The sequence below is a fragment of the Cheilinus undulatus genome, linkage group 12 (genome assembly GCF_018320785.1).
Source record: "Cheilinus undulatus linkage group 12, ASM1832078v1, whole genome shotgun sequence".
NCBI classification, from domain to species: domain Eukaryota; kingdom Metazoa; phylum Chordata; class Actinopteri; order Labriformes; family Labridae; genus Cheilinus; species Cheilinus undulatus.
In genome coordinates this window covers 51,284,737-51,310,806 of record NC_054876.1, presented here as the reverse complement: position 1 = coordinate 51,310,806, position 26,070 = coordinate 51,284,737, and the positions used below count along the sequence as shown (strand labels likewise).

The 26,070-nt window shown below is 41.7% G+C and overlaps 1 protein-coding gene across 1 annotated transcript in view; it reads left to right on the top strand.

Moving 5' to 3' along the window:
* The window catches only part of grk6 (G protein-coupled receptor kinase 6), a 76,976-nt gene extending 51,276 nt beyond the window's left edge, over positions 1–25,700 (top strand). The window contains exons 3-16 of the mRNA XM_041800750.1: positions 985–1,097; positions 3,989–4,066; positions 8,739–8,839; positions 10,720–10,812; positions 15,143–15,206; positions 15,470–15,610; positions 15,691–15,881; positions 16,215–16,252; positions 21,671–21,760; positions 21,843–22,051; positions 22,198–22,335; positions 24,702–24,839; positions 24,932–25,066; positions 25,179–25,700. Of these exons, the coding sequence (XP_041656684.1) occupies positions 985–1,097; positions 3,989–4,066; positions 8,739–8,839; positions 10,720–10,812; positions 15,143–15,206; positions 15,470–15,610; positions 15,691–15,881; positions 16,215–16,252; positions 21,671–21,760; positions 21,843–22,051; positions 22,198–22,335; positions 24,702–24,839; positions 24,932–25,066; positions 25,179–25,229 (1,580 nt within the window). The 3' untranslated portion in view covers positions 25,230–25,700. The remainder of the gene's footprint in view (positions 1–984; positions 1,098–3,988; positions 4,067–8,738; positions 8,840–10,719; positions 10,813–15,142; positions 15,207–15,469; positions 15,611–15,690; positions 15,882–16,214; positions 16,253–21,670; positions 21,761–21,842; positions 22,052–22,197; positions 22,336–24,701; positions 24,840–24,931; positions 25,067–25,178) is intronic.
* The last annotated feature ends 370 nt before the right edge of the window (positions 25,701–26,070 follow it).

The following is a 26,070-nucleotide window of genomic DNA, read 5'->3' as shown; positions in this document are numbered from 1 at the left end:
GAAACAGTCTGCATGCCTAGGTGATGATTTTATACACCTGTGGACATGGAAGTGACTGGAACACCTGATTTACAGTATTTGGATGGTTGAGTGAATACTTTTGGCGATATAGTGTCTAAAAATAAACACTTACTGATGCACTGTCAATAATTTAATCACTTTGAAATATACTGAAAAAGACCTGGTCATACCATCTTTATGGTGTTTTTATCCATTTTCGGCACAGCAGGGAAATATCATGGACAAATTCTTGGTCTAATCTCCTTCATTGAAAAAACATAATCAATTAACATTTTTAGTCTTAGGTTTAGGTGGGCCAACCACACTACAGGATTTTGAGGCCAGATTTGTCTCCCTGAGTGATCGTGGCGGCGTATCCTGAGTGGAGGCTTGTAGCAGAAGAATATTTTTCTAAGTAATCTCGTGTGGGCTGTCAACACGATTGGTTTACTGTTTTAAATCATGTAGTAGCTTTCAAGACCCCAAATCGTACATATCAAACAGGTTTGATGATATTTATGATTATGGGTGGTAGTGCCTTTAACGTAGCACCCACAACAACCAATGAGAGCAGCCGGATCGTACGTACTCTCACCGCTCACAAGCATAAACACACCTGTACCTTTGTCCCAGCCAGGATTTCATCCTGATTCCTTCCGATGTTATATGATTTTTTATAACACACATCAGGTTGAAAACCGTCAAGTTTGTGGCCAGCCTTCGTCAGCAAAATTAACTGTTTTTTTTAGCATTTCACAACCAAGTCTTTTCTTGTCCATGTCCCAACTTTTTTGGAATATGTTGCATGCATTAAACTCAGAACATGTGTTTTCCCAAAAAGACACCATTTGAATCTCTAAATGTCTCAGTAAGTCTGATGAGGATGCAGGAAAAATTCACTCTTCATGTTTTATTTTGAACACAGATGTCTTCATTAACGCCTGACTCTAGATGTAACGGCCTCGTTTCTGTTTGTGTGTGCAGAGAAAGACTACAGCAGCCTGTGTGAGCGGCAGCCAATCGGACGATTACTCTTCAGAGAATTCTGTGAGACGCGACCTGAACTGAGACGCTGCGTCAAGTTCCTGGACGCTGTGGTAAGAAGTGTGTGGCGTGTTTCAGTGTTTGTCCTGTTCTTAGAAAGAGTTAGAGACTTTTGTCTCTCTTTCTTTTAATACTTACAGTGTTTAAACAAACGTCTTTTTCATTTAACTTTATGCCTCACATTTACTTCCATTGTCATCGCTGTGTTTGCTATAGATATAGATATTACTAAGCCCCAGACTCAGTAATATTTATATAAATGTGTATATATACGTCTAAATATCACTAAGTCTCAGACTCAGTAATATTTATATAAATGTTAATATATGCGTCTAAATATTACTAAGTCCCAGACTCAGTAATATTTATATAAATGTTTATATATACGTCTAAATATTACTAAGTCCCAGACTCAGTAATATTTATATAAATGTTTATATATACGTCTAAATATTACTAAGTCTCGGACTCAGTAATATTTATATAAATGTTTATATATACGTCTAAATATCACTAAGTCTCAGACTCAGTAATATTTATATAAATGTTTATATATACGTCTAAATATCACTAAGTCCCAGACTCAGTAATATTTATATAAATGTTTATTTAATAATTAGAGCAGTGTTTGAGCAATGAACTGCTTGTGACGTAGAGAGGACTACTGCTGCTTATTCAAACAGTAATGGAAACGTAGATTGTTGTAAAACATCATAAATTATTGATAATTTGTCGTCCAAACATGAACATGAGCAGACAGAGAGGTCAGCGAAGGCGTTGTCCATCTGTCTGTGAAGGCAGCACCGCTCCACTCTGACTGACCAGCTCTCACACCAGCCAATTATGTTCTCTCTCCCCCTCACCACCGCTTCCTGTCTCGCCTTCTTTTTGAGAATGCAGCGATATGGACAGGGAAAATGAGATTTACTCTGTCTCCGCTGTCACTTAGCGTTAGTTTATGCTGTGAGAGGGAGAGACGAAGCTCTCTTGAGTTTTCCAGTCAGCTCAGTTAACTGTGAAGTCTCTCAGACCAGGTTTGATGTGATGGCCAGTAGAAACAAACAGCTGCAGGGCGTGGAACAGGCCTGAAAACCAGACAAAGTCAAGAGATTATTGAGCAAATTGTTAAGAATATTTCAGGTTTTACCATCAGTGCACAGCATGTTTGATAGACTTGAATGGAATAGAGGTCCTGGAGGTTTTGGACCGAGGTGTTAGTCCTCAAAACTGGCAGCCGGTGTTCCACTCCAACCTGCAGCTCTGTTGCCATGTCATTCCCCAAACTCCCTCTCTGATTTCTTCTCTGTCCTCTCTCTTTAGTAAACACACAGATTTGATTTAAGCAGAAGTCCACCAGTTCACTTACCAGATTCAACAATTTTCGGCCTGTCCGCTAGCAGAGCCAGCTGCTACCCTCAAAGAAATCTGATTCCGCCAGACGATCTGAGGTTCAAACACACAGTGGAGACGTTTATGCCATGTGTACAGCAACAGAAAAACCCTAACACAGCAGGGCTGGGCAATAGATCCAGTTCTAAAATGATTCAGAGTGATTTAATATCTCTTTTAAAAAAGTAGAAAATCGGGTAATTTTTTTCCCTCTGTGATTTACTTCAAAACGTTAAACTTCCATATATTCTAGATTCATTTCATACAAACTGAAACATTTTCAATTTTTTTTTTATTTGTAATAATCTAAATGATCACAGCTAACAGCTCAACAAAATGAAAAGTATTAGAGTGTTGTGGAAAATTCCAGTTAGTTAAAGTTTCCTGATCCTTCACTCTCTCACGCTGGTTACGTTCACACAACCACAATCATGAGGAAGACTGCTGACTGGCCTACGGTCTAGAGGACCATGACTGACATCCTCCATGAGGAGGGTAAGCCACAGAAGGTCACTGCTGAAGGTCAGGCTGTTCTCAGAGGCACAAGGACTGGACTGAGACTGGAGTCAGAGGATCAGGAACCAGCACACAGATGGGTCCAGGAGATGGACTACAGATGTCATGTTCCTAGTGTGGTGCCAATCCTGAACCACAGACAGCATCAGTGTCTCATGTAGACTAAGGAGAAAAAGATCTGGACTGTTGCTCAGTGGTCCAAAGTCCTCTTTTAGACCTAGGTAGTATCATTCAATTTGGAAATCCATGTCCCTGAGACTGGAGGAGGATCAGAGAGGCCCAGAATCCTTCAGGTCTTGAAGTCCAGTGTTTCCAGTCTCCACAGTCAGGGATGGCTTGGGGTCCATGTTGGTCCTCTGGTCTTTATCAAGTCCAGAGTCCATGCTGTCAGCCGTCTACAAGGAGGTTTTAGAGTCCTTCACGAAGCTTTATGGAGATCCTGATCTCCCCTCCACCGTCCCACAGTGAAACCAGAGCTACCAGAAACTGGTTTACTGGCCATGGTGTTGCTGGGTTTGATTGGCCAGTCAACTTGTCTGACCTGAACCCCATAGAGGATCTCTGAAAGATGAGAGACCCCAGACTCAACAATCCAGACCAGCTGAAGGCTGCTATCAGAGAACCTGGTCTTCATAACCCCCCCGCAGGACCACGGACTGATCGGCTCCATGACACGAGCAGAGATGCAGGAACTTATGAGAATGGAGGTCAGACCAAGCACTGGGAGTGTACGTAAGTATGTTTTTCCAGAAAGTCAACATTTATCTGCTACAAGTTATTTTTTCAGACGGATGTTTTGTGAAATTCTAATATTCTAAGATCATGGATTTTTGATTTTTGTCAGCTGTGATCATCAAGCTTAAAACAAAAAGCTCTCGAAGTATTTCACTTTGAATGAGAGGAATCTAGAATTTTTGGAAGTTTTCTTCATGATATACTATTTTTTGTGATGCTCCTGTAGTTGATGGTGATGTTGATTTATAAAAAAGACAGCAGATGGTTTCTTCTGTTTCCTCTCACTCGTGGCGTGTTTCTGCAGGCGGAGTACGAGGTGACTCCAGACGAGAAGAGGAGGGAGTGCGGTCAGGAACTCATCGACAAGTACCTAAACCCAAAGGTATCTGCTGCCTTCTGACCCTGTTTAATACATCAGATCCATCTTGACCATTAGAGATCCATCAGATCCATCATGACCTGTAGAGATCCATCAGATCCATCATGACCTTTAGAGATCCATCATGACCTTTAGAGATCCATCATGACCATTAGAGATCCATCATTACCTTTAGAGATCCATCAGATCCATCATGACCTTTAGAGATCCATCAGATCCATCATTACCTTTGGAGATCCATCAGATAGATCATGACCTTTAGAGATCCATCATTACCATTAGAGATCCATCGTGACCTTTAGAGATCCATCAGATCCATCATGACCTTTAGAGATCCATCATGACCATTAGAGATCCATCATGACCATTAGAGATCCATTGTGACCTTTAGAGATCCATCAGATCCATCACGACCTTTAGAGATCCATCGTGACCTTTAGAGATCCATCAGATCCATCATTACCTTTAGAGATCCATCAGATCCATCATGACCTTTAGAGATCCATCAGATCCATTATGACCTTTAGAGATCCATCAGATCCATCATGACCTTTAGAGATCCATCAGATCCATCATTACCTTTAGAGATCCATCGTGACCTTTAGAGATCCATCAGATCCATCATTACCTTTAGAGATCCATCAGATCCATCATGACCTTTAGAGATCCATCAGATCCATCATTACCTTTGGAGATCCATCAGATAGATCATGACCTTTAGAGATCCATCATTACCTTTAGAGATCCATCGTGACCTTTAGAGATCCATCAGATCCATCATGACCTTTAGAGATCCATCATGACCATTAGAGATCCATCATGACCTTTAGAGATCCATCATTACCTTTAGAGATCCATCAGATCCATCATGACCTTTAGAGATCCATCGTGACCTTTTGAGATCCATCAGATCCATCATTACCTTTAGAGATCCATCAGATCCATCATGACCTTTAGAGATCCATCATTACCTTTAGAGATCCATCAGATCCATCATGACCTTTAGAGATCCATCAGATCCATCATGACCTTTAGAAATCCATCAGATCCATCATTACCTTTAGAGATCCATCAGATCCATCATGACCTTTAGAGATCCATCATGACCATTAGAGATCCATCGTGACCTTTAGAGATCCATCAGATCCATCATGACCTTTAGAGATCCATCATGACCATTAGAGATCCATCGTGACCTTAAGAGATCCATCAGATCCATCATTACCTTTAGAGATCCATCAGATCCATCATGACCTTTAGAAATCCATCAGATCCATCATTACCTTTAGAGATCCATCAGATCCATCATGACCTTTAGAGATCCATCAGATCCATCATTACCTTTAGAGATCCATCATGACCTTTAGAGATCCATCAGATCCATCATGACCTTTAGAGATCCATCATGACCATTAGAGATGCATCATGACCTTTAGAAATCCATCAGATCCATCATTACCTTTAGAGATCCATCAGATCCATCATGACCTTTAGAGATCCATCAGATCCATCATTACCTTTAGAGATCCATCATGACCTTTAGAGATCCATCAGATCCATCATGACCTTTAGAGATCCATCATGACCATTAGAGATCCATCGTGACCTTTAGAGGTCCATCAGATCCATCAACACCTTCAGAGATCCATCAGATCCATCATGACCTTTAGAGATCCATCAGATCCATCATGACCTTTAGAGATCCATCATGACCATTAGAGATGCATCGTGACCTTTAGAGATCCATCAGATCCATCATTACCTTTAGAGATCCATCAGATCCACCATGACCTTTAGAAATCCATCAGATCCATCATTACCTTTAGAGATCCATCAGATCCATCATGACCTTTAGAGATCCATCAGATCCATCATTATCTTTAGAGATCCATCATGACCTTTAGAGATCCATCAGATCCATCGTGACCTTTAGAGATCCATCATGACCATTAGAGATCCATCGTGACCTTTAGAGGTCCATCAGATCCATCAACACCTTCAGAGATCCATCAGATCCATCATGACCTTTAGAGATCCATCAGATCCATCGTGACCTTTAGAGATCCATCAGATCCATCATTACCTTTAGAGATCCATCAGATCCATCATGACCTTTAGAGATCCATCATGAGAGATCCATCGTGACCATTAGACATCCATCATTACCTTTAGAGATCCATCAGATCCATCATGACCTTTAGAGATCCATCAGATCCATCATGACCTTTAGAGATCCATCGTGACCTTTAGAGATCCATCAGATCCATCATGACCTTTAGAGATCCATCAGATCCATCATGACCTTTAGAGATCCATCGTGACCTTTAGAGATCCATCAGATCCATCATGACCTTTAGAAATCCATCATGACCTTTAGAGATCCATCATGACCTTTAGAGATCCATCAGATCCATCATAACCTTTAGAGATCCATCATGACCTTCAGAGCTGTTTCTCCACAATCATACTGAATTCACTGCATGTTTTTGTTTTTCACTACCATCTTAGTAAACCTGTGATTTTAACTGATTTTACCAAAACACTAAAAACAGTTTTCAGACGAATTCTCATCCCATTTAACCAACACAGTATCTGAACTTTGACCTTTAAATGAGATAGTACAACGCACCAGGGCGAAGAAGTGAATTTAGTCAATGGGGAGCGTCCGTTAGAGGCTCACATCCATGGAAAAGATTCTGAGCACATCTAGAATATTTGTGACTACTATTAAAATGTTCAAAGAAAGCCGCTGATGTCAAACATGCCAGTAATGCACTCATTTATAATGTCTGATGTCTGCTCCCAAGGGCTTCACTGTGGCCTGCATAGTTACTCATTTGTAATGTACAATGCCTTCAAAAAGTATTCACCCCCTCGGATGTATAGCCTTGTATTTATTTCATAAATCAGTCAATAAAATGTGGCCTTTTTGACCAAAAAATGAAAAAAATGTGCACTTTTTGTCAAAGTGCAAATGGGTTTCTACAAAGTCATGTCAAATAAATGAAAATCTATAATCTAAAATCAATGAGTGCATAAACATTCACCTACTTTAAAGAGACTGAGCTGATTCTACAGAGGTCCAGACAGTTGGTGCTAGTAGTCTCACAGTTAGAGAAATGAGGATCAGCGGAGGTCAGTGAATGTGTCTCAGTGATTGTAGGATAAAGACACCTGAGTCTGGAAGGTCCAGTCACTTGTTCATCAGTATTTATGGCTACCATTACACCATGAAGGCAAAATAACACTCAGAGAAAAAGTGACTGAAAAGTCTAAGTCAGAGGATGGAGTCAGAAACATCTCCAAGTCTCTGAACATCCCCCAGAGTTCAGTTAAATCCATCATGAAGAAATGAAGGAATATGTCACATGTGTAAATCTGCCTAGATCAGACCGTCCTCACAAACTGAGTGGGCGTGCAAGAAGGAGACTAGTGAGAGAGGACACCAAGACACCTATGACTACTCTGAAGGAGCTCCAAGCTTCAGCAGCTGAGATGGAGAGACTCTGCAGACAACAACTGTTGGCCGGGTTCTTCACCAGTCAGAGCTTTATGGGAGAGTGGCAAAGAGAAAGACACTGTTGAAGAAAACTCAGATTCAATCTGGACTAGAGTTCACCAGAAGGACTGTGGGAGACTCCATGGTCAAGAGGAAGAAAGTTCTTTGGTCTGATGAGACCAGAATGGAGCTTTGAGACCATCAGACAAGACGCCAAACACTGACATCACCACAAACACACCATCCCCACTGTGGAGCACGCTGGTGGCAGCATCATGCTGTGGGGATGCTTCTCAGCAGCATTGTGCTGTGGGGATGCTTCTTAGCAGGCTTGTAAAGGTAGAGGGTCAAATGAATCCTGGAGGACAACCTTCTTCAGTCTGACAGAGAACTAGGGCTCAGAGAAGATTTATTTTCCAGTCAGACAATGAGCCGAAGCATCCAGAGAAAGCTCCACAGAAATGGTTTAAAGACAACAAGGAGAATGTTCTGGAGTGGCCGAGTCAAAGCCCAGACCTCAGTCCAGGATAGGATTAGTGTCTGGACTTTAAAGGTCTGTTCAGTCCTGATCCCTGATCAACCTGGCAGAGCTGGAGCAGTTTATCAAAGAAGAATGGAGTAAAATTCCAGAGTCCAGATGTTTGATCCTGACTGAGACCTATCCACACAGACTCAGAGCTGAGACTGCAGACAGAGGAGACTCTACTAAAGACTGACTAGAAGGAATATTTACACAGACACTGATTTCACTTTATAGACAGACCAATGGCCTTAACCTTTGACCTCTAAAATCTAACCAGTGAGTCAAAGTGGACATTATTGTCAGATGGGATAAAAATCTCTAGAAAAGAATTTCTGATATACAATGAGAATGGATTATGGCATGACCTTCAAAGCTTTACAGAACTAAAAATGGCATCACATCTGCTCAGGATCTGTTAGAACTTCTTCTTCTTAGTCATCTTTAGTTGTAAATCATGTGAGCCATCCAGGCTGTCTTCTCCCTCTGCTTGTTTTGTCTGCCTGTGTGTTTCTGTCTTCATGTCTGAACACGTCAGCAGTGCTGAGAACAATCGTCACAGCTTTAGACCCAGTTCATCCGGCTTTCCTCAGAGAGTTTACCGTCACAGCTGAGTCACTTCGTTCTCCTGATGCCTGTGTTTCTGTGTGTTGCAGTCTGAGGACCATGTGCCTGAGGTGGAGGAGGCCATGTTGGCTCAGTGCAGCGAGAGGCTGCAGCACGAGGCCTGCAAGGAGCTCTTCAGTGACTGTACCAAGTAAGACTACAGCAGGACAGCACGAGACTGGTTAGCTGGTTAATTTCAGCAAACATGGTAGCATTGATAGCAAACCTTCAGTGTGATTCCTTCTTAACATTAGAGATGTGATGTGTCCAACCAGAATCACCCCCCTGTTGTGATGAGACATGCCTTTGATGGCATTCTCAGTTTATGTCTACGCATAGGAGTTTTTCAAGTCTCCCTAGGTTTACTTCTAACTGCTCCAAGTTTCACATTTCATCTCTATCCTGATGAGGTGTGTTTAGCTGACAATGACTTGAACGCGTTTCCTGGTGAAGGCGTTCACAATAAAAGCGTTTCAGAAAGATAACAGCTGTGGACTTTTATTGTGAAGAGCTTGACAGAGTAGTGTGTTTAGCATTGAGTTAGCTTAGCTTTGGCTGCCATACCAGAGAGTTTATGCAGCATGTTTACAGCAGCTTCTCTGACTTCATTTAACATCGCAGCCTAGATCTTTGACTCACTGGGGACTTAGAAGAGAAAGTCATAGTTTAAAACACACCTTTAAACATTTAAGCCGTTGTAGGAAGAAGAGCTGCAGCGCTGGGCTCTAGACAAACCGAGACCAACCAAAGCGGCTGTTAGCTCGAGTTAAAGCCCCAGGCTGACGGAGACGGCGCTCTGACTCTGTCAGCCTGGGGCTTTATTTATGTTGTTATTCTGTGAATGAAAGACAGAACCAATGAGGAAACGGAGTCGGCTTATACTTCTACAGAGCGCCATCAGAGAAAGAAAACCCAGAAAAGAGTCAACAGTGGATTATTGCTGTTAGACACTCAGCCGCCTGTAGTTTAACCATGGAGGGTTAGGCTGAACACACTTCTTTAAAGATCACATATCTTACCCTTAAAGACAAGTTTATATCGTCTCAGAGGTCCTAAAACACGCCTGTGAAGTGTGTTTCTGTAAAAACACTCCAGTACTGATTTCTGCATGTCTAAAAACCCCTCTGTTTCAGCCCTGCTCAGAACCAGCTGTTTCTGTGTCTGTGGCTTTAAATGTTACTGGGCTGACTCCGCCCCTGACCACGCCCCTCTCAGGAAATGGATATGGCTCTCCTTAACCTCAGCTGGCAGCTGAGAGGGGGCAGAACTGAACCTGGGGGCGGGGCTAACTCCCCACATGACATCATGAGGGTAAAATCTGAGAACAGGTTGTTTCAGCACACATTTTCTAAAAAGGGGGGGGGGGGGGCACATATTTTTGCTAGAAAAGCCTGAAAATTGTATTTTGTATATTATTTGACCTTTAAGTCTTAACCAGGGGAGACAAAAGTACCAGCTATTGTACTCAACTGAAAGTTTAGTTACTCTGCTACGAATTCAGTAAAAGTACTGGTTTATAAATCTACTCAAGCAAAAGTAAGAAGTGTTTAAAGATCTCCAAGAGGAATGATTTCTGGGTTGGTAAACTCTCAGTGGTCTCCGCCCAGGAAAAGTTGACATTTGAGGGTTGAAGCCCGGGAGAGCATCAGGGTGGCCTCATTGTGAATATTTATGCTGAAACTGTGTTTTTGTGCTTCCTAGGAGGTTCATCAAATATAGCTCTAATTTTAGCTTACAGAGGAATTGACAATTAAATATTCTATTTGTATACGTGGCTGTTTCAGACCACGACCCAGACTGGATGACAAAGGTCCTGACCTCACTACAGTCATAGGACAGTCGGCCACATAGCCTGTGTATTTCTCCTGTTATTCATATCTTTTTTATACTCCTTTATTTCATGAAAAAGAAAAAGATGTAGATGTTACATCTTATTTTCAGGGCCGTGGACTGAAACAGTCTACTTCCTCTCTGCACCTTCTCTGGGCTTGGTCATTAATAGCTGCTCATTGCTATCTCTTTTTTTCCCAGATTGATCCACGACTTCCTGAGCGTGGCGCCGTTTGCAGACTACCTCGACAGCATGTACTACAACAGGTTCCTCCAGTGGAAGTGGCTAGAGAGGTAAAGTGAAACGAAGCGCTCTCCTCTGCTGCTGTTTCTCTCCGTTCTCACACCAGCATGATCTCTCTCTACATCCACACGCAGCACTAAAGGCCGTTATCAGAATACTGGAGCTTTAAGCTCCACCACAGACCAGTACCAACACGTTCAGAGTTTCCTCATCCCCCCTTCTTCTAAATATCCTCAGGTTAAACACAAACGCACTGAACTCAACACTGCTGTCCCCGTCACACACGTCACCACCAGGAATCTGAGATTTCACAACAGCAACATGTTTCACACCTGAACTCCTGTTAGATCAGGATCAGGGTTTAGTTAGTCAGCACGCAGGTCACCTGCTGGAACCTGCACCCCTGTAAGGTGAGGGCCAGGGTCTCATGTGGACCAGGATCTCATGTGGACCAGGGTCTCATGAGGTCTACTCATCTGTATATGAAGGGAAAAAGGAAAAACATTGGTGCAGTGAGTCTTGGAAAATGTTGGTCCATGGAGGATTCAGCAGAAGGATCCTCCACTGGGGTAAAAGACCTCAATAGGGGGGTTAGGGTAAAAGACCCCATTAGGGGGGTAAGACTGTGCTCTCTGCTGGCCTCAGTAGCCCGAATCACACCGTCAGCAGAAACCATAAAGATAAATGTAAAATGAATGTTTGTGTTCATTCCAGTGACTATGGTGCAAGATCTCCCTGGAGAAGCTAGCATTAGCTTAGCATTAGGGGAATTGTAATGGACTGTGGATGTGTCACCCTTTTTGCTTCTTCTAGACTCCACGGCTTAATGGTCAGGGTTAATCTAACTATCAGGTCTATGTTACAAACTCTAATGACCATTTTTAGATCAGTTAGAGAAAACCTGACTCCACAGGATAAAAGATGACTCCAGAGTTTTCAGTCAGACAAGCCCTCAGGTAGTTTTCCTTGGAAAATGGAGCACATTCCCATAAAGAGCCAGTTATTACCCATGATCCTCCTGCTGTTTGACCTGACTCCGTGAGGACGAGGAATAAATCTGTTGTCACTAAAATGGCTGTGAGGAGGTTTATCAGCTTTGTTTACAGACGGAGAAACTTCTCATGGGTCTGCATCTCATCACGGATCAGCTCCCAGATGGAGCTTTAAAAACCTCCGAGCTGATGTTGACATGCCATCTATCCCACGCCGTTACAACGGCATTCAGCTGAAGAACCATCATGTGTGACATTAAGGCAGCAAGAGCAGGGAGGAAAATTCAGAAATAAAGCATAAAAACTAAAGAATATATGAACTGTACGAGACAGAAACTAAAGAGAGAAAGGTTCTGAGTCTCCCAGTGTTGGCTTCTTTCCCTGATCTAATGAGGCCGCTGTCTGCCAGCTCCAGGAGCTTCTTATCTCATAAAAACCCAAAATATTTGGCTGTTTGGTGAGACCACTGTCCAAGAACTGTGTAAGGTTGTTGACCTTGATTTCTGCAATCATCCAGTCGGCCTTTGGAGACGTTTTCACAAACCACAGCGTCTCCACGGAGGACATTTCTCCATCCGACAAAACAATATTAAAAAAACACCATAATTGGACATTTTAAATGTTTTGTGGTCGCTAAAATCTTAAGAAATGTTGTAAAACGTGCCAGGAAGCAAAAGAAAAGACTTTCCTGGGGTTTTAAAAACTTCAGTTAATAAACAGAGTTTTTCCAAGATGTCTTTAAATAAACTAAATCTCTGTAAAAGCAGGATTACTGCATTTTATTGGTTTAAAGATCATTTTTAAAAACAACAGTGAAGAAACCTCTTTTTACCACTGAAAACATTCTCATCTAGCTTCTTCAGACCGAGAATGAGTTTGACCTTTTTGTTTTTCTGTGATTTAAAGAGTAGAATGAGAATAATTATTTATGTGTCACTAATATCTCTGTTGTTATCCTGAAAAGGTGTCGCTGCATCCTTCCACACCTGTATCTTCAGCCTGGTCCTGATGCTGATTCTCTGACCACCTTTGAAGCTTTGTCACATGATCTGTCAGACAGACATGGAATCAGTCCAGTGCATCAGCTCTGACATCTTAAACCACAAAAAGAACTAGAAAAAACATCTGTATCTTCAGATTAGATGTTGCTTCAAACACAAGTATCAGCTTCATCCAGGCCTGGTTCTCCATGGCTACCATCATTAATAGCTTCATTCAGGCCTGGTTCTCCATGGCTACCATCATTAATAGCTTCATTCAGGCCTGGTTCTCCATGGCTATCATCATTAATAGCTTCATTCAGGCCTGGTTCTCCATGGCTACCATCATTAATAGCTTCATTCAGGCCTGGTTCTCCATGGCTATCATCATTAATAGCTTCATTCAGGCCTGGTTCTCCATGGCTATCATCATTAATAGCTTCATTCAGGCCTGGTTCTCCATGGCTACCATCATTAATAGCTTCATTCAGGCCTGGTTCTCCATGGCTATCATCATTAATAGCTTCATTCAGGCCTGGTTCTCCATGGCTACCATCATTAATAGCTTCATTCAGGCCTGGTTCTCCATGGCTATCATCATTAATAGCTTCATTCAGGCCTGGTTCTCCATGGCTACCATCATTAATAGCTTCATTCAGGCCTGGTTCTCCATGGCTACCATCATTAATAGCTTCATTCAGGCCTGGTTCTCCATGGCTAACATCATTAATAGCTTCATTCAGGCCTGGTTCTCCATGGCTATCATCATTAATAGCTTCATTCAGAGCTGGTTCTCCATCGCTACCATCATTAATAGAAGCAGAGGGAGGGAGTCATCATGGGGGGGGGGGGGGTTTCGTCTCTGACAAGATACAAACGTGGATGTGACAGTAACCTTCCTACTGATGAACTAAAGCGGTGGTCCCAGAAATAATGATCAACCCATGACTAAAGACAGATGTTTAAGAGCCCACTGCATTGATGCAGAGCTCCAGGTTTTATAGCAGCACCAGCTCTCATCAGCCAGTTGCAGGGTTTATTATTCACTGCTATCATTTGGTTTAACAGCACTGAAAGTTTGACAGCTTCTTTTATGGGTTCTCTTATTTGGTACGGCACCAGGCGTTTATTTGCATTTCCATTATCTAAAGTTGTAAAGGGTCCCAAATAACTCACTGATACAACTCTTCCCTATCCATCCCAAAAGGGTGGAGCTATACACACAATGGAGGTGATGCCACTTCCTGTCTGCTCTGTGAGGAGTGGAAGAGAAAAACTTAAACTAGGGATCTGGACGGAGATCCACTCTGTTTCCTGGACCGCTGACACTGAGACGTGGACACACATCCAGCTTAGTCACATGGACCTGAATGAGCCTGAAGGCACACATGGAGCATGGAGGGGAGGGGAAGCTCTTTCTGGTTTATTACACAGAATGTTCTAGTTTAAAATTCATCTAAGCTCAGGAGAAATATCAAAAAATCAAAAAGCTGTTAACTTTCCACATTTCAGTCTTAGCAGTTACAGCTGATACGACTCTAAACCCTTTCCCCACATTCGTTTTAAATATTCATATATATTATTTATATTTATATTTGTATGTATATGTAAATGTATATTTATTATTTATATTTGTATTTATGTGTAAATGTATATTTATTATTTATATTTATTATTTAGTATTTATAAGTAATATTTACATAGATTTTATATATATATATATATATATATATATTTTATTATTATTATTATTTATATACAGTGCTTAACAAATTTATTAGACCAGCATCCAAAGTAAGGTTTATGCCACATTTGCATCATGAAGTGCTTTAATGCGGACACTTTCATTTTCACTAAGCTTTCCACGTTTACCATTTTGAACAGGAATGAGGAATTTCAAACTGAATTCTCATTTTTATACCCAAATTTGAGCCGGCTCACTGGGCTTCTCTGAGATGTCAGAAATTAATCAAGCATAACATTCAACCACTAAAACTCATTTTTCTGTTCAGGAGTAAATAACTATAATTTGACATCTTAATCAAGAAATATTAATGTGCTTTACTATTTTTTCAGTTTTTTTTGTAAATCAGTAAATGTGAAAATTGATGAATAACAATAATAATTCTATTTTAGCATTAAAAACATCATTTGGGTTAAAGAGCTTCTACATGTTGGTGTATTAACCATTGCAGAAACATCAAAAATGATTTTGGTAATTACCAATGCTGTTAGTTTAGGGCAGCTGTGGCAGAAACCTGACTGTGGTTAGGGTTATTTATTTATTCATTTGTTTATTTTTATTTATATTATTTTTTTAAGTCTCAGTGTGGCAGAGGTTTATCAGTGACTCGCGTTAGCAGCATCTTTACTCCTCTAACCTCTGAGCATGTTTTTGTGTCTTACAGGCAGCCAGTGACTAAAAACACATTCCGACAGTACCGAGTTTTAGGGAAGGGAGGCTTCGGAGAGGTGAGTGTTGGTTACTAAAAACAGGACAGAATAAACCATTAGAATATTGACCCTAAATAAGTCCATCTGTTCTAGAAGTAGCTCTGGCTCTCATGTAGCATTTCCCTGCTGTTGCCCCCTTGTGGTGGGACGGTGTATCACAGCTGGTTTTCAGTTCCTGGTTAGAGTCTGTACTTTCATCTAGATTAGCACTGATGTTTCCAGCAGCTTGAAAGAAGAAAAGGTCTTTTTATCAGCGACTACTTCCTGTTTTTCCCCGACAGGTGTGTGCGTGTCAGGTACGGGCCACAGGAAAGATGTACGCCTGTAAGAAACTGGAGAAGAAGAGGATAAAGAAGAGGAAAGGAGAGTCCATGGCTCTCAATGAGAAGCAGATCCTGGAGAAAGTCAACAGCAGATTTGTTGTAAGCATCCAGAGCAGTCCTTTTTCACTTGTTTTATGGAGATTTATAAAAACTAAAACACGCCTCCCTCATTTCTGCAGGTGAGTTTAGCATACGCCTACGAGACGAAGGACGCTCTGTGTCTGGTGCTGACGTTAATGAACGGAGGAGACCTGAAGTTTCACATCTATCACATGGGCGAGGCGGGCTTCGACGAGAAGAGAGCCGTGTTCTACTCTGCAGAGATCTGCTGTGGGCTGGAGGACCTGCACAGAGAACGCATCGTCTACAGGTTTTTCCCTGTCCTTTCACTAGTCCATCACTATTTCCCTCACATTCTGTTCCTAAATCAGAGGTTCAAACTAGGAAGAACCATTCTGCTGCTTCACTCTGTTTCCATGTTTGTCTTTTAGCCGTATGAAAGTATTCTCATGATCACCCCTCCCTCTATGTTTGTCTTTTAGCCGTATGAAAGTATTCTCATGATCACCCCTCCCTCTATGTTTGTCTTTTAGCCGTATGAAAGTATTCTCATGATCACCCCTCCCTCTATGTTTGTCTGAAAGAAGAGCATAAAAGTATATAGGAGAATGACATGATCCTAACATTCTCTTCTGCCTCACAGGGACCTGAAACCAGAAAACATCCTGCTGGACGACCATGGTGAGTAGCAGACACTAAAATCAAGTCTGAATGTTGTGTGAGAGCTTTTTCATTTCTGCTCTGAACCACCAGAGGGCGCTCTGACTCCAGCAGGAACGTTTGGTTGGAACTTAACACTGAAGGAAATGCCTCATAAACGCTGACCGCAATGACTGTTTGAGAAGCATATCTTCTAAAAACACATAAAAATACTCAGGAGCTACAAAGGAGGCAAACTAAAGATAATTACATTTCCTGGTTGAACACCAGTTAGAACATTCAAACTGAAGAGATCAAACAGAGGGCAGCCATGATTATGAAGCAGCTAATACAGCTGCATAAAACCAGGCTGCGTGGAGGATTTTAGATTTCTGTTTATTCTCCAGAGAGTATTTTTAATAAAGAGCATCAGAAAAATGTTTCATGTTTGAGTGTGATAAGAGAGCATGGATGTGATGGTGCACAGCTAGGTTGGTCTACTCCACAAATCTGTTTGTTTTTGTCATTTTCATGTTTTTTGATGTTGTTTTGGTGGAATGCTGTCGTCAATGCCGACACAGATAAACTAAAACAAAACTCATTTCAACATTTGTGCTGGTGAATGCAGCTTTGATCAAAGTTGATGGAAATTTAAATGTGCCGTGTCTATGCCGGCTCAGACTACAGAAACAACGCCGCAGCTCATCCGTAAATGTCAAGCACGACTATGCGCTCTGTGAATGGCAGCGTTGTCATGTGACATAATCAACCACATCTCCATGAAGCTCTACAACCATGATTCAACCAGAGCAGCCTGTCAGAATACTTTAACATCGTCGTTTAGTTTGATGCCCTGACCCAGCGTTACTAAATGTGTACTCTGAGCTGGTCTTTAGACTGGGTCTACGTAGCGGTTTCATTTTGGCGTGCATTTGAACAGTCAGGGCTTCCATAATTATCTTCTTATTGCACAGATGTGTGTCCAGAATAGAAAGATCAACAGTATGGCCCAGAGATGTTCGCCATTATGAAAAAAAAAAATGGAAAAGGGCTTTCTACCAATGTAGCCTACAATTTCAGTTATTTTACTCTTTAAATCCAGAGGCCTGGGAATCATTTATGTTCAGCCATTGTATATTTATAAATGTATATACATAGACATATAGTTTTATGTATAAAAATAGAAAGATAAAGATATACATATATAAAAAATATGTTTTTAGATCGAAAGATTTAATTGTAAAGGTAATCAAATAATCATCAATATTTATTCGTCTCTCTCTCCCTCCTTATCTCTCTCTCTCTCTCTCTCTCTCTCTCTATATATATATATATATTTTTTTTTTTTATAGAAACAAACACACTGTGGAGATAGAATAGAATAGAGTTTATTGCCATTTGTACAAGTTAGAAACAGGTACATTGAAATTGTTGTGCGTGTCACTGAGTAAATAGTAACACTTCACTTCACCTTGGACTTAAATAACGTATATAACTATACATATAACTATAACGTATATAACTTATAACTACTACTACTAGTGGTGGTAGTACATTAACTACTACTGCTGATACTGGCACTGCTACTAACACTGGTAATACTATTACAAATGGTGATACTACTTCTACGACTCTAACGGCTATTTATACTACTACTGCTGCTTGCACAACTATACTACAGCTACTATTACTCGTCTGGTATTTGGCTGTCAAGCCGCTAGCTCGTGTTAGTGTTTTGCTAGTAGCCAGGTAGTTACTGAAGCTCTCAACAAGATTTAATCATGAAAAAAGAGCCACAAACTATTTTTACCTATGAAATGTTATTTCTAGTTTCCTTGTTTCAACCATACAGTGTAGTGTGCAACTGTATGCAGCACAATGTGCAGGCATCCTTGTTGTTTTAGTTTTTTGTGCCATCTACAACCATGGAATGCCCCCGCTAGCTCAGCCTCGCCGTAAGCACGCAGCTCAAAGGGGCGTGTCGTATCTACTCTTCCATATATATCTATGAGGATCAGGACATCCATTTCCTGAGAGAGGCAGAGTCAGGGGCAGAGTCAGACAGCTCGTTAACATTTAAAGCAACAGACACAGAAACAGCTGGTTCTGAGCAGGGCTGAAACAGAGGACTTTTAGACATGCAGAGGACTTTTAGACATGCAGAGGACTTTTAGACATGCAGAGGACTTTTAGACATGCAGAGGACTTTTAGACATGGAGAGGACTTTTAGACATGCAGAGAAGTTTTAGACATGCAGAGGACTTTTAGACATGCAGAGAAGTTTTAGACATGCAGAGGACTTTTAGACATGCAGAGGGGTTTTAGACATGCAGAGGAGTTTTAGACATGCAGAGGAGTTTTAGACATGCAGAGGACTTTTAGACATGCAGAGGAGTTTTAGACATGCAGAGGGGTTTTAGACATGCAGAGGGGTTTTAGACATGCAGAGGACTTTTAGACATGCAGGGGAGTTTTAGACATGCAGAGGGGTTTTAGACATGCAGAGGACTTTTAGACATGCAGGGGAGTTTTAGACATGCAGAGGGGTTTTAGACATGCAGAGGACTTTTAGACATGCAGAGGAGTTTTAGACATGCAGAGGGCTTTAAGACATGCAGAGGAGTTTTAGACATGCAGAGGGGTTTTAGACATGCAGAGAAATTTTAGACATGCAGAGGAGTTTTAGACATGCAGAGGACTTTTAGACATGCAGGGGAGTTTTAGACATGCAGAGGGGTTTTAGACATGCAGAGGACTTTTAGACATGCAGGGGAGTTTTAGACATGCAGAGGGGTTTTAGACATGCAGAGGAGTTTTAGACATGCAGAGGACTTTTAGACATGCAGAGGAGTTTTAGACATGTAGAGGAGTTTTAGACATGCAGAGGAATTTTAGACATGCAGAGGAGTTTTAGACATGCAGAGGAGTTTTAGACATGCAGAGGGGTTTTAGACATGCAGAGGACTTTTAGACATGCAGAGGAATTTTAGACATGCAGAGGAGTTTTAGACATGCAGAGGGGTTTTAGACATGCAGAGAAATTTTAGACATGCAGAGGAATTTTAGACATGCAGAGGAGTTTTAGACATGCAGAGGGGTTTTAGACATGCAGAGAAATTTTAGACATGCAGAGGAGTTTTAGACATGCAGAGGAGTTTTAGACATGCAGAGGGGTTTTAGACATGCAGAGGACTTTTAGACATGCAGAGGGGTTTTAGACATGCAGAGGAGTTTTAGACATGCAGAGGACTTTTAGACATGCAGAGGGGTTTTAGACATGCAGAGGACTTTTAGACATGCAGAGGGGTTTTAGACATGCAGAGGACTTTTAGACATGCAGAGGGGTTTTAGACATGCAGAGGACTTTTAGACATGCAGAGGACTTTTAGACATGCAGAGGGGTTTTAGACATGCAGAGGGGTTTTAGACATGCAGGGGACTTTTAGACATGCAGAGGGGTTTTAGACATGCAGAGGGGTTTTAGACATGCAGAGGACTTTTAGACATGCAGAGGAGTTTTAGACATGCAGAGGACTTTTAGACATGCAGAGGGGTTTTAGACATGCAGAGGAGTTTTAGAAATGCAGAGGGGTTTTAGACATGCAGAGGGGTTTCAGACATGCAGAAGACTTTTAGACATGCAGAGGAGTTTTAGACATGCAGAGGAGTTTTAGACATGCAGAGGAATTTTAGACATGCAGAGGACTTTTAGACATGCAGAGGGGTTTTAGACATGCAGAGGACTTTTAGACATGCAGAGGGGTTTTAGACATGCAGAAGACTTTTAGACATGCAGAGGAGTTTTAGACATGCAGAGGAGTTTTAGACATGCAGAGGGGTTTTAGACATGCAGAGGAATTTTAGACATGCAGAGGACTTTTAGACATGCAGAGGACTTTTAGAAATGCAGAAGACTTTTAGAAATGCAGAGGAGTTTTAGACATGCAGAGGAATTTTAGACATGCAGAGGAGTTTTAGACATGCAGAGGAGTTTTAGACATGCAGAGGAATTTTAGACATGCAGAGGAGTTTTAGACATGCAGAGGAGTTTTAGACATGCAGAGGAATTTTAGACATGCAGAGGAGTTTTAGACATGCAGAGGAGTTTTAGACATGCAGAGGAATTTTAGACATGCAGAGGAGTTTTAGACATGGAGAGGAATTTTAGACATGCAGAGGAGTTTTAGACATGCAGAGGAGTTTTAGACATGCAGAGGAATTTTAGACATGCAGAGGAGTTTTAGACATGCAGAGGAGTTTTAGACATGCAGAGGAATTTTAGACATGCAGAGGAGTTTTAGACATGCAGAGAAATTTTAGACATGCAGAGGAGTTTTAGACATGCAGAGGAATTTTAGACATGCAGAGGAGTTTTAGACATGCAGAGGAGTTTTAGACATGGAGAGGAATTTTAGACATGCAGAGGAGTTTTAGACATGGAGAGGAATTTTAGACATGCAGAGGAGTTTTAGACATGCAGAGGAGTTTTAGACATGGAGAGGAATTTTAGACATGCAGAGGAGTTTTAGACATGGAGAGGAATTTTAGACATGCAGAGGAGTTTTAGACATGCAGAGGAGTTTTAGACATGGAGAGGAATTTTAGACATGCAGAGGGGTTTTAGACATGCAGAGGGGTTTTAGACATGCAGAGGAGTTTTAGACATGCAGAGGAATTTTAGACATGCAGAGGAGTTTTAGACATGCAGAGGAGTTTTAGACATGCAGAGGAATTTTAGACATGCAGAGGAGTTTTAGACATGCAGAGGAATTTTAGACATGCAGAGGAATTTTAGACATGCAGAGGGGTTTTAGACATGCAGAGGAGTTTTAGACATGCAGAGGGGTTTTAGACATGCAGAGGAGTTTTAGACATGCAGAGGGGTTTTAGACATGCAGAGGAATTTTAGACATGCAGAGGGGTTTTAGACATGCAGAGGGGTTTTAGACATGCAGAGGGGTTTTAGACATGCAGAGGAGTTTTAGACATGCAGACATTAATACTGGAGTGTTTTTACCGAAACACACTTCACAGGCATGTTTTTGGGACCTCTGATACTGATATAAACTTGTCTTCAAGGGTAAAATTTATGATCTTCAACAACTACTGCATTGCTGCCACAATGCTCTTTAATCTGATATAAACACTACTAGCTTTAGCATCGCTAGCATCTCATAGGAACAGTGTAGTTTTGCACTATTTGGATATAAAACAGGATAGAGTTGCATATGGGCTGTGTCAGGTTTGACTCTCATATAACTAAAGTATTGTGTGATGACATTCAGCTCGGTGGGCTTTTACCTGCGACGAGAACCAAAGGTCGGGGATGCTAGCGCTGCTAATGTTAGCCACATCCTGCATGGCTAAGTTTTACAGTGAATCAGGTGTTTGTAGAGGGTTTAGCAGCGACACAGCCAGTCTTAAATGGGTGTTATATGTTTGTGTGCTTTTGTCTTCAGGCCACATCAGGATATCCGACCTGGGTTTAGCCGTTCATGTTCCAGAGGGACAGACCATCAAAGGACGGGTGGGGACGGTGGGATACATGGGTAAGGGTCGTTCAAACCATCCCTGCTTTAGATCACTGTGACTTTATGATGGAAAGAGTTGATTTTCTCTGCTCTGGTGCAGCTCCAGAGGTGGTGAAGAACGAGCGGTACATGTTCAGCCCGGACTGGTGGGCTCTGGGCTGCCTGATGTACGAGATGATCGAGGGTCAGTCCCCCTTTCAGCAGAGGAAGAAGAAGATCAAGAGAGAGGAAGTGGAGCGGCTTGTGAAGGAGGTGGAGGAGGAATATTCCAGTAAATTCTCAGAGGACGCCAAGTCCATCTGTAAAATGGTGGGTGGATGTTGGAGCCGCTAAATCCCAAAACCGGTCTCATTTTCTCCAGCTCCATGTTTGATCCTATTTTACTGGTATAACCCAGAGTTCCATCAGTTCTCTCTGCCTGGTTGGCACCGTTTACCCTCTTTACTTCTCCTCAGCTCCTGGCCAAAGACCCGTCAGAGCGGCTCGGCTGTCAGGGAGACGGAGCCTCGGAGGTCAAAGCCCATCCCATCTTCAGATCCATCAACTTCAAACGGCTGGAAGCCGGCATGCTGCAGGCGCCGTTCATCCCTGATGTGAGTCCACAACATCCAATCTGCTCTCATAAAGATGTGCTGCATAAAGGGGAATGTTGGTAACACTTCTCAACTATTTCTATCCATAAGGCTGGGCAGAAATATTTATAAATCAGGTTATGAAGCAGGCTTTTCTGTCTAGATCAGGGGTGTTGAACTCAAGGCCCGGGGGCCAAATCTGGCCCGTGGTGCAGTTTTACCCGGCCCACAGGATCATATCATATTTTAGTTAGAACTGGCCCGTAGGTCTGAGGTCTGCAGATTTCCTCCAATATAGGAATAAAAATGTAACCTTGAAGATTTAAAATATCCTTTAAGTCATAAAAATTTGAGGGACGTGAATTTGTGTTTTCATTTCATATTTTCAATTTGCATCTTAAAATTATGTCTTAAACTTAGCGTTTTGACTTTTTATCTCATATTGTGAACTTTTAGATTTCAATTTTGAATTTCAAGTTATATTTTATAATTTCAAGATCATAATTTCAAATTTAATCTCATATTTTGCCCTTTGAAACTCCTAATTTTGACTTCAAATCCCATATTTTGACTTTTTAAACTCATGATTCAGAATTTTATGTCATATTTTGACCTTTTAGAGTCACAATATCAGTCATACGTCAACCTTTTAAACTCTAGATTTTGTTTTTATCTCATATTTTGACCTTTAAAAGTCAATATTTTGAATTTTATCTTATAAAATTAATTTAAATGCACAATTTTTACTTTCTATCTCATAGGCCTGTCACGATACAAATTTTGCTGGACGATAATTGTCCTACAAATTATTGCTGATAAACGATATTATCGTCAACATTATTTTGCATTTTTAAAGCAGACTTAAGGTTTTCTCCCAGGGTGTCAGCAGTGTGGTTCTCTGGTACGTACCTGGTCTCTAAACACTTGGAGTGCAGGGTCCAGTCAGCAGTTATGTAGTGTATTGTTAAACTAATGTAGGGGGTCATATTTGAGCCGGACCACATATCTGTGGTGGCGGAGTGAAATGCAATGTTTTTGATGACGTCAACACGTCTTCTTTCACTGGGTTGTACAGTTCAGGAATTGCTGTTTGTGACATGTACGTTCTCCCAGGCAATTTGTACTATCTGTCAAACGTTTGTAACATTTCCCGAAATGCTGGCTTTCCAACCGTATTGAAGGGTTGCATTCCTTCTGCAATGTAGCGAACGACACTGTCTGTGAGTGCGCACCATTTTGCACTGTTTTGTTTATATTTACTTTGCCGATCAAACGCCTCAGTAAGCGTTGACTGTCGGGACGAGGGCTCCGCTGCACCTCGAGTGGCAGTTTTTTCCCAGTTGGGAAAAGTGGACAGGATGGTTGTGTTTGTGAAGTTGGTCGTATTCCCCTTCTTCGTCGCCACAACTTTTGAACAAATGCAACGTATCTGCTCGTCGGTGTTCATGGGCTCACCTTGTTGATTCTGTTTAAAACCGAAATATTCCCACACTGGGGCTGTGGCATTCGGCTTAGAAACCATCTCTTTCATGCCTTCATTCGTATTTGGTTTGCTTGCTTGTTACTCCTCACGACGCTCACTTGCAGCACTCTGTTTGTGTGTGCAGGCGCTAGCGGCCCCGCCTCTCCCCACTGGGACAAAGATTGAATGACTGACAGGAGGGTTCACTCACTCCGTTCATTCCGCTATAGAACCAACGCGCCCAGGTTTTGAGACAGATGCACAGAGTAAACCCTCTTGTCATCCAGCCTGTTTGGTAGAGAGAGAGAGGGGAAAACAAACACGCATGCACATGACAATATATCGAGGCCGGCAAAATTATTGAGTTCGTTTTTATTTATTGTGCAGTTAATTGATTTATTGATTATCGTGACGGGCCTACTATCTCATATATTTTCCTTTACAAATATTATTTTGACTTTTCTTTTTGTGCTCTGACCTTTTGACCTAATATTTTACGTTTTTTCTCAGATTTTGAGCCTTTAATCTTATCATTTTGACTCTAAAAAAAATCTCAAATTCATTTGTCAGCAGTTTTCCCCCGTAGTTAATTACCTGTGACAATAATGTTTACAGCTTATGGTTAAAACTGAAATATGAAAAATGTTGACCCTGTTAGGCCCTCAGGTTAGACCTAATTCAGATTTCGGCCCCCGCTCTGAGTTTGACACCCCTGGTCTAGATGTAGACTTGTGCGTGGATGTTCTGGAGCTGCATCGGTTTAACTGATTAAACCATTCACAATAATTGCTGCCGTACGTTAGCATTGCTAACCTTAGCTCTCCTGATGGGTCATCTCCACATTCAGACTCAAACCTTGCACCGAGCTGCTAAACTTAGAGTGTTGCTGTTTGAAGATGAAACATCATCTATGTTCATATTTTAGCCACAAGCCATCTACTGTAAAGACGTGCTGGATATTGAGCAGTTCTCCACGGTGAAAGGAGTCGAGCTGGAGCCGAAAGACGAGTCCTTCTACAGCAAAGTGTCCACAGGCAGCGTCTCCATCCCCTGGCAGAACGAGGTGATGGAATAATCACCTGGGCCCTTTACAGTGGCCTGTGTTACTGTATTTCTTAGATTGAAGGATCTAAACTTTTGTCGTTCCTCCTATAGATGATCGAGACAGAGTGTTTTGAGGAGTTGAATGTTTTCCACCAGGACGGGACGGTTCCTCCTGACCTAGACTGGAGAGGACAGCCGTCTCCTCCACCCAAACAAGGACTCCTGCAGCGGCTGTTTGGCAGACAGGTCAGTAAGCCCACCCTGAAGTTTAAGGATAATAAATATGTACAGGTATTCAGTTTCTGACTCTGAAATGCACGCTGTCGTCTGACTGTGTGCTCTCTGCCTCCCCCTGCAGGACTGCTGTGGTAACTGCAGCGACAGTGATGATGAGCCCACCAGGCTGTGACACGCAGGATCTGATTTGTTTACAACTTTTGCACATTTGTATTTTAAAGATAGTCTTATCTCTAAATGTCAGAATGTATATTTTCAGCATAGCCATAAAAATGTTTCATGTTATTTAAAAACTGTGTGAAATATAAAAGCAGGAGACCGGAGCTCACAAGACCAACAGTTAGTTTTAGATTTTTATTTGGACTCGTCCAGGGAAATAGTTGTTTTTGCTTTGACATTCATGCTCTCACACTCGTCCGTGTCGGTGATGTGGAACAATCGCCTGCTGAAGTGCCTTGCTGGAGGGCACTATGGCAGTGGTTACTAAAGGGAGAACCAAGCATTCCTCTTTAGCTCTTTACTTTGTCCAGGGAATCAAACCATGAACTGTGACCACTTCTCTTCCTCCGCCCTCCATCCTGCTGTGACAAACCTCAGCCCCTCTTTCTTCTATTTAAGTCTTTTAATAAAAGTGTGATTTTTATTTTTGCTTGGCTTTTGTTGGTTTGGAATGAAGTTGATAGTTTTATATTTAACGTCTTCATGCAGAGGTCAGGCTTCTCTATGTCTGTTCTGATGGTCGCTGTGTCAGATCACGGCGGTACCCGACCGATCATCACGACTAAAAAACATTCTTTATTTCATCTGCTATAAAAAATGTTAGAAAACCATGAAAACGTTTATTTTTTTCTTGTGATTTAATTCAAGAAGTGAAACATGGTCTGACCTCCTTCTTCATGAGTTCCTGCATCTCTGCTCGTGTCATGGAGCCGATCAGTCCGTGGTCCTGCTGGGGGGTTATGGAGCCCAGGTTCTCTGATAGCATCCTTCAGCTGGTCTCGATTGTTGAGTCT